General features: G+C 35.2%; 1 protein-coding gene across 1 annotated transcript in view; it reads right to left on the bottom strand.

Moving 5' to 3' along the window:
- ACSS3 (acyl-CoA synthetase short chain family member 3) overlaps positions 1-16,482 on the bottom strand; it is a gene marked incomplete at both ends in the record, with an annotated part of 153,865 nt that overhangs the window by 8,948 nt on the left and 128,435 nt on the right. The window contains 3 exons of the mRNA XM_079714394.1: positions 4,418-4,540; positions 6,704-6,785; positions 15,003-15,066. Coding sequence (XP_079570520.1) covers positions 4,418-4,540; positions 6,704-6,785; positions 15,003-15,066 — 269 coding nt within the window. The remainder of the gene's footprint in view (positions 1-4,417; positions 4,541-6,703; positions 6,786-15,002; positions 15,067-16,482) is intronic.

Raw genomic sequence — 16,482 nt, 5'->3', positions numbered from 1 at the left:
ACACTCCTTTAAAAAAGATAATCAACAAATGCCAAACCCCAATCCAAATATTACAAATATCAGATAAAGATTTTAATGTAGCTATTATATCTGTAGGGGAATACAACTTTTCTAGATTTCCTCATTGGCCCTATAAAAAACCCTAGCCTCCTCTTCAAATACCTTGAGAATTTGATCTATAGCTGTTTGTTTAGTTAATTGCTCTGATATGAAAGGATAATAAAATTTTCTAATTTCCCTGGGTGGGCAAAATGCTTACATCCTAGACTAGATCCCTAGGTTAAACTCATAAGGTGCTGGGGAGACTGGCTCACTATCTTCCTTGGTATTTACATGTCAAAAAGATGAAGGCTTAGAAGTTGGAAACATTTCTAGGTTGTAAAAGTTGACACACAGGGCTATCTGCCTCCTGGAGAGATGTTATGTACATATCAAAGAGCTGGAGTTTGGATTCAGGCTATTATGTGTCCAAGGAGACCTCTTTAGGAGGGGGAAAGATAGCTGCCTCCTTCCTCTTTATAAGCAGAGAAAAATAATTTTCCTTATTTCTCATCTATGGTGTGGCTGGCTACTTATGTAGGGGAATTTCCCATCAGCTCTTGTTGGGTCCCCTAGGTATAAGACCAGGAGTAAGAAAGCGATGACACACTTATTATTAAGAAACCTGTCTTTGACAAAGAATGCCTCATTTGCATGTTTAGGATAAAATTAACAAAGATAAATATGAACAACTCCACAGTAACTGTGGCCCAAAAAGTATGGGCAAGCACCCTTGGAATGAATGGAGAAGTTCTCAGCAAAGAAACAGAAGCTACAAAAAAAGAACCAAATGACTTAAAAGAAGGGAGAAAATGTAACATGAGGGAAATAAAAAAGAGAAAAGGCAAGAAGGAAACCAATAATAAACTTGGAGACATAAATATAAATATATCAATACTTAAGTTAAATGTTAATGGTCTTAAAAACACCAGTTAAAAGATAGAAATTGTAAAATTGGATTAAAATAAGAACAAGACCCAACTATATGTTATCTACAGAAAGGTCACAGGAAACATAATGATCTAGATATATTAAAAAGGAAAGGATGGAAAAAGATAAATGATACAAACACTATTAAAAACACGATTACCACACAAAGCCAACTTCCGATCAGCAAAAATTACTATAAATTTTTTAAAAACTCAATATATTAAAACAATAGTACATTGCAACTAAGTGAGGTATATCCCAAGCAATGCAAGGCTGGTTCAACAGTTGAAAATTAATTAATGTGATTCACCATATCAACAGGCTTAAAAAGAAAACCCACACAATCATATCAATAGAAGCAGAAAAAGCATTTGACAAAATTTAACATTCTTTCAAGATTAAAAGAAAACCCCCCGGCCAATTAGTAATAGAAGGAAACTTCCTCATTTGATAAAGGCCATCTACAGAAACATCTACAGGTAACATCATTCTTAACGGTAAGATATTGAATGCTTTTACCCTAAGATCAGGAACAAGATGAAGGTAACTGCTCTCACCACTCTTACTCAGTATCATAGTGGAGGTTCTGACCAGTTCAAAAAGGCAAGAGAAAGAAATAAAAAACATTCAGATTGGAAAGAAAGCAATAAAACTATCTCTATTCACAGACAGCATGATTGTCCACACAGGAAATCCCAAGAAATACAAACACACACATACACACACATATACACACAACTCTTAGAACTAATAAATGAAATTAACAAGATCATAAGATACATATCAGTTCATAAAAGTCAATAGCAGTTCTATATCCACTAGCAATGAAAATTTGGAAATGAAAATTTAAAAAAAATTCTATTTACAATGGCTCAGAAAACTAAATACTTAGGTATAAATTAAGAAAATATGTTCAGAAATTGGATCATTTGTAGAGACGTGGGTGAATCTAGAGACTGTCATACAGAGTGAAGTAAGTCAGAAAGAGAAAAACAAATATCGTATATTAACGCATATATGTGGAACCTAGAAAAATGGTACAGATGAACCAGTTTGCAGGGCAGAAATAGAGACACAGATGTAGAGAACAAATGTATGGACACCAAGGGGGGAAAACGGCGGCGGGGGTGGGGTGGGGTGGTGGTGGTGGGATGCATTGGGAGATTGGGATTGACATGTATATACTAATATGTATAAAATGGATAACTAATAAGAACCTGCTGTATAAAAAAATAAATTAAAAAAAAGAAAGTATGTTCAGAATCTGCATACTAAAAAGTATAAAATGTCAGTGAAACATATCAAAAAAGACGTAAATAAATGGAAAGACATACAAAGTTCATGAATTGGACAATTCAGTATAGTCCAGATATCAATTTTTCTCAAATCCATCTATAGATTTAACACAATCCCAATCAGAATCCATGGAAGATTTATTTTAACTATAGAAAAGCTCATTCTAAAATATATATGGAAAAGTAAAGGAACAGAATGTCCACAACGATTTTTGAAAAGTGGAGCGATTTTGAAAATAGTGGACACTATTCAACTCTAAGACATTCTATAAAGTATCAAGACAGAATAGTATTGGTGAAAAGATAAACACACAGATCAATAAATCAAGAGATACTCTAGAAATAGACCCACTCAAATACTGTCAGCTAATTTTTTACAAAGGTGCAAAGGCAATTCAATGGAGAAAGTCCAGTCTTTGCAACATATAACACATGGAAGAATTGGCATCCACATTAAAAAAAAAATCCTCAACCTATATCTTGCACTATATACAAAAAAAACCCCTCAAAATGTAAATGTAAATTGATATAAAATGTAAAACAATAAAACTAAATGTAAAACTATAAAATTTTAGGTGAAAACAAAGAAGAAAGTATGACCTTGGGTTAGGAAAGAGTTCTTTGATAAATATCATCATCTATAAGAGAAAAAAATGCTGAATTAGACTTCATCAATATGAAACACACTTTTGCTCTATTAAGAGCACTTTTAAGAGAATAAAAAGACCAGTCACAGACAGGAAAAAAATACATATTTGCAAACTGCATATCAAACAAAGGACTTGTATCCAGAATACCTTAAAAACTCTCAAAACTGAACAATAAGAAAAACAACCCAATTTTTAAAAAGATGGGCAGAAGATTTTAATGCCAGAGAAGATACATGGATGGCAAATAAACACAAGAAAAGGTTTCCAACATTTTAGTCATTACAGACAATCAAATTAAAAGCACAATGAGACACCCTTACACATCTATTAGAAAGATTTAAATAAAGAACACTGGCAATTCTGAGTATAATGAAGATGGGAAGAAACAGGCGCCCTCAGACACTATGGGTGGGAATATAAAATGGCACAGCAGCTCTAGAGAACAGTTTGGCAGTTTCTTATAAGCCTAAACATACACTTAACATGTAACCCAGCAAACTCACTACAGGCATTTATCCTAGAGAAATGAAAACTAATTTTTGCACAAAAACCTGAACTTGAATGTATATGGCAGCATTATTTATAACTGCCTCAAACTAGAAGCACTTAAAATATCCTCTAATGGGTAAAGGAAACATAAATGGGTTAGTACATCCACACAGTGGAATACTGCACAGCAACATAAAAGGACAAATAATCGACATACACACAACTTGAATGGATCTCAAACGCACTTTCCTAAATGAAATAGCCCAGTCTCCAAAGGTTACATACTGTATTACTCCATTTATATGAGATTCTAGAGAATGCAAAAACATAGGAACAAAAAAAAAATTAGTGGTTCCCAGGGGTTAGGGGTGGGGAAGGTCAGAATAAAAAGGTGACATTATGGGGAAATTCTTGGGCAGTGTTGAAATTTTTCTGTATCCTGGTTGTTGGTGATGGCTACAAGAATCTATACTGTAAGTAAAAAACTCATAATATTATACAATAAAAAGGAGGATTTTACTCTATTTTAAGGTAAAAAAATGGAAAACATTTTAAAATACTCTTCTGGGGACTTTGTGTAATTTACATTGGAAGAAAATTCTCAGGATTTAAGAGTACAATAAAATGTTTAAATCACACACCCAGTAAAGACTATATGTAAACCTGGTTATCAATAGGCACAAATCAAGAAGCTAGAAGCAATCAAGTAGCAAGGATCAAGAAGCAAATGTATATAGACTCTCCCATAAATTACAAATATATGGAAGTGCTTAAAATTCCTCTCTAACACTCAGGCAGGAATCAGTGGAATTTTGAGAACAGGAAAATCTACAGGAGAGAAAGTGAGGTGAGAGAAATACCAGAGTGACCAACCGAGCCTATGCTTCAAAGGAAGGGTCTGGAAATTTTCCAAGTGGGATGACTTAACCTCAATATTGACAACCTCAATATTGACTTCAGCTCAGTTCTGTCCCTAAACACTACCTGGAATAAAAGACCAATAGTCATCAATACCTCTTCAATGGCACCTGCAGAAATCCTGTGACCTGCAACATTTATCACGTCATCAACTCGAGACATAACATATATGTAACCTTCTTCATCCATGTAACCAGCATCCATGGTGTCATAGTATCCCTGAAAATAAGAAAAAATAATGTCTGATTAGCATGTAGTACTAGGTAATGTAATCATTTTTAAGCTTGGTAAAATATAAAATGTGATAGAAATAGGTTTACTGTATTCATTTGAATTTTATCATAACTAGCCTATGGAATTAAATTATTTTTTATTTTGAAGGCCTACTAGAATCTCTCTGCTCCCCTAACAGCCAGGAATAAAAGTGTTCTTATATACGTTCACGTTAAATGTTTGAACTGAGAGTTGTAAAGCTTATGAACACAATTTCTTCCTTTTAATGGAGAAGCAATAGCTCAATATTTCCAGTATACTTTGGTATTGCAAAGTAGTTCTTTGATAGATTTCTTCTTTAATTGTGTTAATTTTTAAAAGCATTAAAGCTCTCTATGAATAATTACAAAATAGACCACTAGTTTGTTAACATAGATTTGGATTGCACTGGAGCTTCAGTGAAATATAGTTAAATAGTAAGTATAAAATTTAATTTTTTTTTTATCGACTCAAGAGTAGCAGTACATCTTCACTGGTCCAGATATCATAATAGAATGAAAAATCAAGAAGAATAAGAAGTAGAAAGAAATAAATATTACTTCCCCTAATGCTTCTGAGTTACATTAATACCTGTATTACAAGCATGGGCTTCAGAACAAATCCAGGTGAGTCACTATTTGTGTTTCTAAATCTTCCTAAGACTCAGTATGCTCATCTATTAAATAGGGTAATGGATCATACTTTATAAGGCTGTGAGAAGCATACATGAGATGGGGCATATAAAGAGGGCAGACCCTGGCACATCATGAGCCCTGAATAACTGGCAGCTCTTACTGCAATTACTATCAGAAAGTAAAGTTAAGACATGGGCTCTGGAGCCAGAATATATGGGTCCAAATGTCAGCTCTGTTAACTTCTAAACTGTGGGCAAGTTATAGAGCCCTTCTGTGCTGTTATTAAGCCCTTAGATGAAAGGGTTGAGGTCAGGGTAACAAGACAGAGTATAGATTCACTACATATAGTGTTTAATCATAAACTATGGTTTATGGGGCTTTGAAGGAGCTTTCAGTGTTAAAGGTGGTCATGTTGAAAACCACATGCACATATTATGAACCACTGTCAGGTTGTAATTAATCACATCAGTACTCTGGTGATTTGACTGTGGCCCATCAGGCACATAGACTGGGCTGATTGGAGTCAACTCTACTGATAAATCTTCTCTGCCACAGTCCCTTGGGGCATGTTTAATCTTGGCTACTGAGGTCACTTAACCCTGAGATGTCTTTCTAAAGGAAGCTATTTAAATTCTTGTCATTTGTCTAGTTGATTAGGTTAGCTCTCCTTCGCTCACAAATAATAAAGATAGAATGCTAAATAGACTCACCTTTTCTTAAAATGAAATTCTAATCATTCATTCTTTTTTACCCAGTGTAAAATGAGGACCAGGTATCTCTCTCAGGGAAAGAAATAGAAGCGAAGAAACAGCAGAAAGATGATAGTGGGACCCTTTCGCGTGTTATCAATTATGTGCTGTTATAAACACAAACCACAGAGTAACAGGTAAATGATAAAACAGAACACAGAAAGGTACTTTTTGTTATCCAGAGCACTGGAGGTTAGGCGTTGAGGAACACTGTCTCTATCCTGTATCTATATTATAAAATAAAGAACTCAGAGGACACTCAGGAAAGAATGTCAGTAACAGCTAAAGGGATTTAAAAAGATACAACTTCTGGCAAGCAGAACAAAGTTTGCTCACATAACCGGGGGAGAGGAGGTAAAGAGGTTCTAATGACAGTGTCCAGTTCTGATCAGATGTTCTCAGTCTGTGCAGAGGAATCCAATGTGAGAAATCATACAGAAAGTCCCCAGAAGTTTTAATTTAACAAAACCTTTCTTGATATGAAAGGCTGTTAAATTTCAGAAAAAGCTGCTAAGAGAAACGGAGACATTTCTATGTCCAGAGATTGATAAAAAATATTAAAATGACTTATTCAGACATTTGAGGTTTGGGCATTCTTATCCCTGAGATCTGGAAACTGGTCCAAATAACCTTTAAAAGTTGCTTTGTGATCCATGATTCTAAAAGCCAGCCACTCAACTTAATAGGCAAGAACTATAGAGAAGTGTGTAAGATGATTAAAAACAAAAGTACAATAAAGTTCTTACAGGAAATTTTTCAAAGTATAAATGCTTGAATGCCTCCTGATTCTTCCAGAGTCCTGAAAAAGCTCCAGGTGGTAATGGCAACCTTATATAAAAACAGAGCAGTGAGAATTATGATGAAAGTGGTAATAAAGACAAATTGATTAGAACTAACAGCTTTTCACTGTGATGGACAATTACAATTCAAATCCCACATTGAATTGTAACACCTAAATCCACTGGACAGATCATGTCTAACTGAGGCTGAAGTGGCTGACCATGACATAGCAAAGTCACGAAGGGATGACTGTGGTTTCTGGGAAGTGCACAAAAGGCACACACATCTGGCATTCAGATAGGTATTAGCATCAAACATTGTTTCAGTAAGAAGCATAACATCTGCAAAAAGGAACCAAAAATGCATCACCGAATTACTTTTTGAGAGAAATATCCTTCCACCATAGGCATATAAATCTATTTTTTTTTGAAGTATCAAGGTACTAACTGCCACCTTTGCCAGTCTCTTTGTGATAAGATGTTCCAATTAAACATCCCACGAACAGCCTTAATCTTCACAATCAATGTGCCTCCCCACTCTGAGAATTCCCTCTCACTCTTCTCTCTTCTGTTCTTTCTTTCCATGAGCATCCAGACCTATGAGATTTCTCACCCCTATGAACACATGAAGATAGGTGAGCATATAAAGTAGAAGGTAGCATATATCTGTTCTTTTCAATCAATTTCCTCTTATATTTCATTCCTCCGTAGTATGAAACAGGTGTTATACACACAACAAGGGCTTAATCTTTATCTATCATCCATCTGTCTATCTATCTTTAGGTAAACAAATGAATTCTCATATTGCTTCCTTGTAGGAAGTATTACCTAACGAAAATAACCGCTCAGTGTATTTTCAGGAAACTTTTTAGATGCTTTATAGTTTGGAATTTTAGATACTGTAAAACTTAAGGATTTTCAAAACCCTACCCTCCTGTACTCACAAAAAAAACACCAAGTGAAGTGGTGACTTCACAGTGCAGATGTGAGAAAATGGAAAATGAAGTAGACATGGTTACTGCCAACATGAGGCAACATCACACACCTTCTACCCCCAGTTAGACTTCTGAGACACTGAACTGTATTCTCACATTCCGTCAGGCAGAAAATGCTGTTACCAGTGGGACCAGCTGCTCAGCTGGGATTGCCCATTTCCTCTATGTCTGGCCTACCCATAGGTCCTCCCTTGCTAGGTCTTCTTTTTGTAATATTTTAAGATGGAGGAAAAAAGGCTACCTCAGCGTTTCTGGACCTCCCGTAATTTCATAAAATGCATGCAAAAGCATTTTGTAACCTGAAAAAAAAACCCAAAACTACAGAGATGCTGCTATATTGTTGCTGTTGCTGCTGTCACTGTTACTATTCATCACTAAACCTCCAGGAAGGCAGCAAGCTGAAGCAGGTGATCCCTTCGGGTCCTTCTACCTGATTTTTCTGTTAATCTTAATTGTTAATATTTTTATAACAAGTGTAAAAATCATCATTAAACATTGAAATACAATGTGACTATGGCAACCACTAAAAATCATTTATTTAGCAGCATTTACAGGATGCTGAGGGTAAACAAATGAAGAGGATGCTAAGAAGAAATGACAAATCAAAAGCCAACATGGGCCACAAGAGGAAACATTAATGAGTGAAGCCTACTATACTCAAAATATACAACTAGAACAATAAACCTGACAGAGATGCATTCCGCTTGCATATTAAGTAAGAAATAATTTTCAGCTGTTCCCCAAAAATGTACCACAATATATAGTACTTTCTGTGTTTCATGGGGATATTCTTTGAACAGATGCTTGGGTATAAGAAAATACCTCCCTACAATAAGAATAAAAAGGCAACTGTGATAATAAATGGCAACTAATATTCAGGCTGTACTGGGGACAACAGAGGGTGGTGCAGGCTGAGATAAATTTGAACGTACACACCAGGTCGAGTGGCAGCAGTTGTTCCTTAGTTCCACAGATACACAGATACACAGATATCCTGATCCAAATCCGTAAACACAAAACACTGCCCATACGAAGAACAATGCATATAGAAGGGCATATTGTTAAAGAAGTGTCTCATCCGTTTTATCTACCCCAAATCTAAGATTTTGGTTCACCAGCGACCACACACTGCCTCTTCACAACAGACTTCTGAGTGCTTGCAATAATAATCCAAATGAGTTAGTACTTAGTGTGTCAAATGTGAGCTGAGTTTCCTGGTGGCCTAGAATGTATCTAATTCAGTGTGTACACGTGAGACCAAGAGTTTAGCATTTTCTGGTAAGGGTGTAACTGGAGAGAAAAGGAAATCTTACACTTCCCAGAGGTTGGTTAAGTTTGCAATCTCCATTCTTAAAAGAAGATGGCCTGATAATCTGTGTTTTCTCTTACTTCCTGAAAAAAATTTGGTACTAGCAATTAGTAACATATAGATTATATTCTTATAATTAATTAAAGCCTAGAGGATTACAAGTAGAGGTAGCCGTCCTCCAAAATAAATAAACAAATAAATAATAAGCTTTAAGGACACCAGCTTTCTCAGCTGTTGCACAAAACTTTAAATATCTGCATAAATCTTCTGAAGAACAGGGACAGTAGGGATTTTTATATCATCTGTGAGAAAGGTCTGCATAAGTTTGGATATACCTATAGACCTTGGGAATTAAGTATAACATAGCAAGGGTATATCCAGGAAGAGATTACAGGATAGGAAGGAGAAATCCAAGGCCAAACACAGTATTAAAGAGGGACCAAGGAAAAAAGATCATGAACAAAAATAAACAAATCACAACTGTACGAGAACCAGGACAGTATGTGAGGGGCCTCCAGAGCAGAGTTTTAATAATGACTGAGCATTCAACAAGGTGAAGTGAAGTGCAAATTCTGTTTGAAAGTGGATTCAACAGAGGTCATGGAACTTCATAAAAATTCATTGGACTGGCAGAGGAAAGAAATTTTCTGAAAATACTAAGAAATATGTCAGAAAATGCCTATCCTCATCCTTCAAATACAAGATCAAATGTTACCACCCTGTGACACCTTTCCTAACTCTTCCCAAACAGAGTGAAAAGGTGAGTTTTGTTACAAACTATCCAATTGTGAATGAGGAGTTCCTCTTAGAGGAAACCCTTTCCAAGGAGAACATTCTTAAGCGGTAAGAGAAATAACTGAGGCAGCAGTAATGTATGTGTGTATATGTGTGTGTGTGTGTGTGTGTGTGTGTGTGTGTGTGTTGAGGGGGAGGTATCATAGAGAAATCCTTAAATAGCTGACGAAGGAAGAGAATGTCCATCACTGTGGAAAGTAAACATCCCTGACCAATCTGAAATAGATAAAACTCCTAGATGCCTCCAATCCCAGATAAAGGACGGTCTGTACTCACTGCTGCATCAGGAATCCCCATTTGCAACACAAATACTGTAAATTGAAGACAAAACTCCTGTTCCCTAGAGAATTCTGGAGTTAGATCCCAACTTTGCTCTCCCAGTATTTCCCACAAGGTCTTTAGGCTTTACTTGTGATTTTCCTATGAAGCTACTTTTCATCTCCCCAGAAGAGACTGATTAGGCCATAATTTCTTTCTCTCTGGGCAGACAAACAACTGGGTTAGAAATGTGAGTTCTAGCTGTGTAACTGCCGATGATGTTCAGATTTCCATGTCGAAAATGAGATAATATCTGTCCCACAGCCTACCGCACAGTGTTGTTGTAAGACAAATAAAAGATCATACTAAAATCTGCAGAGGAGATTTAGAAAGGAATGGGATTACAATTACACGACATCCTTGGTTTATTCAAAGGATACACTGGTGAAGGAAAGCCGTACTGATCCTCTCCCAAACAGCAGCACAGTAAGTGACCAAATCACTCCTGCAAAACTATAAGGATGTGAACAGACATCATTAAGGACCAAGTGTTCAATATCTGGAGGCTGAGAAATCGGCAGGCACCAGAGTAAAAGCCACTTAGACAAGGCCATCCAGCTCCCTGGCATCCCATCACTGCCTGCAGGGCACAGGCCAGTGGGACACAGCGGGAGGCAGACAAGCTGCACTTCCAATAGCAACAACCGTGTCTGGTCAGAGAAAAATGTGTGCCCACGAATCAGGAAGAGTCAGAGACCTATGGCTTTAATAACAGTGAGCACTGTTGTACTGAGGAAGGCATTGCAGTTAACCTTTTCTCTCATGCCCTGCACGGTGTTGCCTGGAAATTACTGACTCATATTTCTGCACTTTGAAGCTCTGGTTGCAATTACAGAAGCACCTTCTAAAATTCATGAACATTTTGTATTCATAGCAATTCAGGTATCATAACTTTCCCACAAAATTAAGTGCCTGGAGTAAGTTTCAAAATCAGAAGAATTTTCTACTATGCAGGCATGCATTTTGCTCTTCTACTAGAAAGATAAATCCTTTGAAAGCAAGTAATCTACAAGAACTGCAAGATTCATGTTTATTACATCCTAGGGTCTACAATAGTTTAGGAATCACTTAAGTGTCTACCTTCTTAGGGATCCCCAGAGGAGCAAAACAGAGATTTCTAGAAAGCCTTAAGAAAGGAGTTAAAAGAGCTGAAGTGGATCAAGAGGTTTTTCCAAAATCACCACATATCATTGTTTCTGGTTGGGGGATGAGTCATCTTAATATGATAAAATGAATCATTATGCTTAGTACCTTGCAAAACTTAGAAATATGATTATAGCTTCAGATTTTAAAGAAACTGCCAGAGAAAGATAATTTCAAATGTTACTTACACTATTTATAACAGATTTTACAGTGAAGCAAGAAGCTATAACTGTATTTATAAAAAACAAACAAATTTGGGATTAAAACAGTGAGATGTAATTTTTTTACTGACTTACTTTAATGTAGTTTGAACCCCATACATTTCAAATATTCTACGCAGCTTTTTCCCTCTATTCTTTCTACTCACTACAGGTATAGTTAGTGAACATAAGTAGCATTAGGGAATATTTTTCTTTCAAAGAATATTCCACTTAATTATTATACAAGTAATAAGGAAAAGCATGGGCATGAATATGGAGAAGAATGGACGTCTATCTCTGGCTGGCGGTCTCTCCCCACGGTAGCTTTTTATGCCAGCTCCGTTTTAAGCCTCTTAGGGACAGAGTCATTCTTTTTTTTTTTTTTTTTTTTTTTGCGGTACGCGGGCCTCTCACCATTGTGGCCTCTCCCGTTGCGGAGCACAGGCTCCGGACGCGCAGGCCCAGCGGCCATGGTTCACGGGCCCAGCCGCTCCGTGGCATGTTGGATCTTCCCGGACCGGGGTACGAACCCACGTCCCCTGCATCGGCAGGCAGACTCTCAACCACTGCGCCACCGGGGAAGCCCCAGAGTCATTCTTATTATTGATGGCCTCACCTCATATCCATGCAAAGATAGTATAATATAGCAATACACCATATAAACTAGAACTTTTTCTGAAAAAGAAAAGGTTATATTTTTGCTTTTGAAATCATACGGCAAGAAGCCACACCTATAGTTCACCATTGGTTGTTATTTCTTAGCAATCACTGTACATACTCAGGAATCATGGGAAGTAAGAAAATACAATCTAAAAATTATTTGCAAATAAAATGAAAAATTTATGAAGACTAAATTGACAATGAAGTTGTTATGATGTTAAAGTTTACAGATTTTCAATTAAATATATATTCATTTTGATTATAAATTTTTCAAGTTTCTTAAATATTAGAATTTCAGATATTTTGTGAACCCTGGAAACCATATATAATCTCTCATCAAACACCTTTAAAAGTCCACCAAGTGGTTCTGGGGACTCAGGTAGCTGGTCCCTGGAAAGGACCCTGCTTTTCAGATAACAGACCTTTAGAATATGGTCTACATGGAAAAAATTATTCTCTTCTCAAATTACACACTGCTTTTTTAAACCATGGTAATTTTTATTAAGGCAAGAAGGTGTGCTTTTCCCCTTCCCTTAATTCAATTAAACATGTTTTATTATGTGCTCTTAAAAAGCATTCATCAGCCATTTTCCATTCTGGATGAACGATGTGTGTCCCTTCAAAGCATACAGAATAGCTATAGATGGATACAAGCAAGTCTTCTTGATTAAATATAAAAACATCCTATGCATACTGCAAGCAGCTATTGGGACGCATGAAAAATTTTCAGGTCAATGAGTTAGACTGGAATGGCTACTGGAGATGAGGGTTTCAAAAGGAAATCCTGGCTCTCACAGATAAAAATGAGCTCCTGAAATAAGGTTTCAAGACTGTTCTATTACAAAAAGAGAGATCTTGGTGGTAACATTTTTTCATTATTTCTACCTTACTTTTTGAATATAATTATATATATATAATATTTTCAAATACCTAGTTTCACTATTAACTTAAGGGATGAATCAAAGTCCACTGCATGTCATAATATATTGTATCATCAAATAATTTATAATGAAATCTCAGAATCCAAGATCTGTACAATAACATTCCCTATTTAGGAATAGAGAGGGAAGAAAATCTTTCTGAATTGGCGACAACCTAAAGCACAGAATGTTTTAAGGCAATAAATAGTTCTGTTATTTTCAAGTACTTGAAGTAACACTAATGGCTATGAGAAAAAAATTATAGTTTATGTGCTTTATTATTTCTGAATGGATGTGGGGTGAGGCCACTGATAATTAGAGTGACAGGATGCATGATGGGTTTAAAACTCTACTGGCATCAAATGCCACCTTTGGGATCTTGCAAACATTGCTTTATGAAATAGATGACTCACTTAGAGTTAGGGGTTATGTAAAAGTGTAAGCCGCTAGAGTGCTTTTAAAAGCTCTCACAAACCATGTGCTTCTCTAAGCTAGTTAAGCATCCATCCACAATCTTGTTCAGGTTAATCATTTATCAAGCCTTCCTCTTGTCCCCAACAATTTTCCCCCTCACAGGTAAGATTTCAATCAGCTCTATGTTAATATGGATTCTGATTCAGAAAAATATGAATAGAAATTGTATATTCAGTATTAATTTTTCCATTTGCCAGCAATGTCTTAAAATGTAAATTTAAAAGAGTAATAAAGTGTTCATATGTTTACTGATAACAATAAAAAATCTGAGAAGAAATATCCATAAAGTGCACCTCCTCTATTAGCCTTTTATAAGGTTAAAGTATCCCTACTTGAAAAAATACATTCTTTTTAAAATAACTATTTTTCATTTAATTTTCAAAGAACTTAAAATGTTTTATTAACCTGAGAAAAATCTTATACCAATCTGAGAATGCCAATTAATAAGAATTCTTTTAAATAAATTGGAAAATAAAACTTTTTTAAAACCACATGCAACGCTCTTTATTCATAACAGCTCATTCTGGCAAATTCTACTACTTAAGGCATATCAGTAGAGATGCCAATATCATGCTAATCAGAAGCAATAAAGCTACCTGTATCAATTATTAAAATGTCACATACTGTGTGTCTCCAGCTTAATCAACTTCCAATTCAGCTTCTGCTAGCTTAACAATTTTAAAGTACTGATTTAATGAAAGTACGTTTGAATATTTTTACTACAAATTTTAGCACTTTGTCTATCAAATGAACAATGATAAAAACTTCTAGCAAGAAATTGTGGTACTTGATGAGTCAGGGATTATATATTGTACTATTATCTAACCCAGTAATTACACTTTTAGAAATTTATTCATACTATTGTCATTATCAGAAAAGAAGAAAAGACAACACAAAAGGGATGTTCGATACTGCATTATTTATAATCATAAATATTCAAAAAAGACTAAGAGGCCTAGAAAGGGAATAAACATTTTTAAAAGGCAGAGTAAAATTTAAAATGCTTGTGAGACAGGGTTAAGGAAAAACAGGAATACATGAGAATAAACCAAGTTGTTCCAACAACCTAAAACGCATTTCAAAAAGTGGAAAGTCATATATATTACAAAATTAACACTGTATTACTGAAGGGTCAGAGTACAGAAACTTTATATACTTCTTTATATTTTTGGTACTTAAGTTACTTTTATCATCTATGCATTACTTGTATAATCAGAAATATTTTTTAAAAGATGCAAGATTTATCTTTTTACAAGTCCTATCTAAATTGGTTCCACTTTATGGGGCTTCCATGTTAAAATTACAACAGCTGGCACTGAGTATTCTCAAACAATTTACAAGCTTTTTCTGGAACCTCTTCACTAGTAATATCATTGCAACCACTCTATTTTTTCTTAATTTGACATACCAATTCTTGCTCTTTTAAATAGTAGCACTGCAAATTTTGCTTACTTTACCACAATGTTTCCTAAACACCGAGCCTTCAGTTTTTGCATGTTGTCATCCAAAATCATAACTGGAAAGTAAAATATTAAAAATAAACAAATAAATAAGTAAATAATTGAATAAAAACACATAAACTTAAGGCTTAAATTTTCCGAATTTTCTATATTCAGTTTCCCAAAACTCTAGCTTTAAAAAGGCATCCTTTAATTCCTGTGAGACCACAAACATATATAAATAAGCTAAAATGAAAATTTAAAGTGTACATGTTTTTAATTTTTAATTAGATAATGAATTTTTGCTCAGAATCACCCTTAAATAAAGACATAGTATTTCAAATACACGGGTAATTTTAAAATCTACGTTTATATCCATCCAAAAATACCCCTCCATTCTGTCAAAAATACTAAAAACATGTTCAGCTTTTCAAAAATTAAAGGATACAAAGTGTTAAAACACAGATAAAACACATTTCAAACAATAAAAATAAAGAATTTAAAAGCCTGGCAAACTCCTTTTTCTGATTTAAGGCTTAATATCCACTTATGAGCTTTAAGGTCAATTTAACCTTCCCAAATATTATCCCAATGTGTTTTATGCTACACTGTTAAAATCCTGAAGGATTTCAAGAGACCAAAGCTTGTATCCACATGCAGTAATCTTTAGAGTAAGGATATATCATGTTTTAAGCTTTAATAGATCCTTTATGTGGCTTCATCCATCCAGGTTACTCTACTGAAAAATGCTATAAGAAAAGAAGAACATTATCCCCAGAAAAAGTTAATTGCTCCTGTGTGTTCCCAGAGTACTTTGCTTCAAAATTCTATTCTGACAATTATTAGTGGTGTAGGTATCTGTCCCTCACTAGATGTGAGCTCATTAAGGGTGAAGCCATGATAATTCATCTTTGTCTCCCCAAATCCCAGTACAGTGGCCAATTTACTATGTGCCCTGGAACACATTCTTGCTCTATGACCCCTCCCATATCCCTATCTAAAAAGTGGAAAAAATTCCCTTCTCATAGTGTTGTACAATAATTACTTGAAAAAAAATATAGTGATAACCTTGCATAAGATACTCAATGAATGTGAAATTAAGTATTACATTACATTGAATGTTTTTCACACAAAAATGATTTTCTTCCCTTTCCCAAAAGGATATGGCTTTTTAATATTATAATATTAAATGTTACATTATACTTTTGAATCTCTGAATAACCATAAAAATCATGCATCATAAAGTCATTATTTCCTTGGTTATAAATACCTTAGTTCTAGCGTTTAAGCTGTGCTGTCTGTAAGCCAATGGCTTTCAGACAATGAGAAACATCTGTACTGAAATTCCATGAGGCATCAAAGCTTTAACTCTTTCTTACAGCTGGATATGAAAATGGTACTGAAACACTGAAAGGGAATGTAGCTAATATCTCCCACAGTCATCAGCCCCTAAAAATGGTTCAACACAAAAGCAATTTTTCTAATAAAAGGAG

Source organism: Hyperoodon ampullatus (assembly GCF_949752795.1).
Source record: "Hyperoodon ampullatus genome assembly, chromosome: 11".
Taxonomy (NCBI): Eukaryota; Metazoa; Chordata; class Mammalia; order Artiodactyla; family Ziphiidae; genus Hyperoodon; species Hyperoodon ampullatus.
This window is presented reverse-complemented; position numbering and strand designations above follow the sequence as displayed.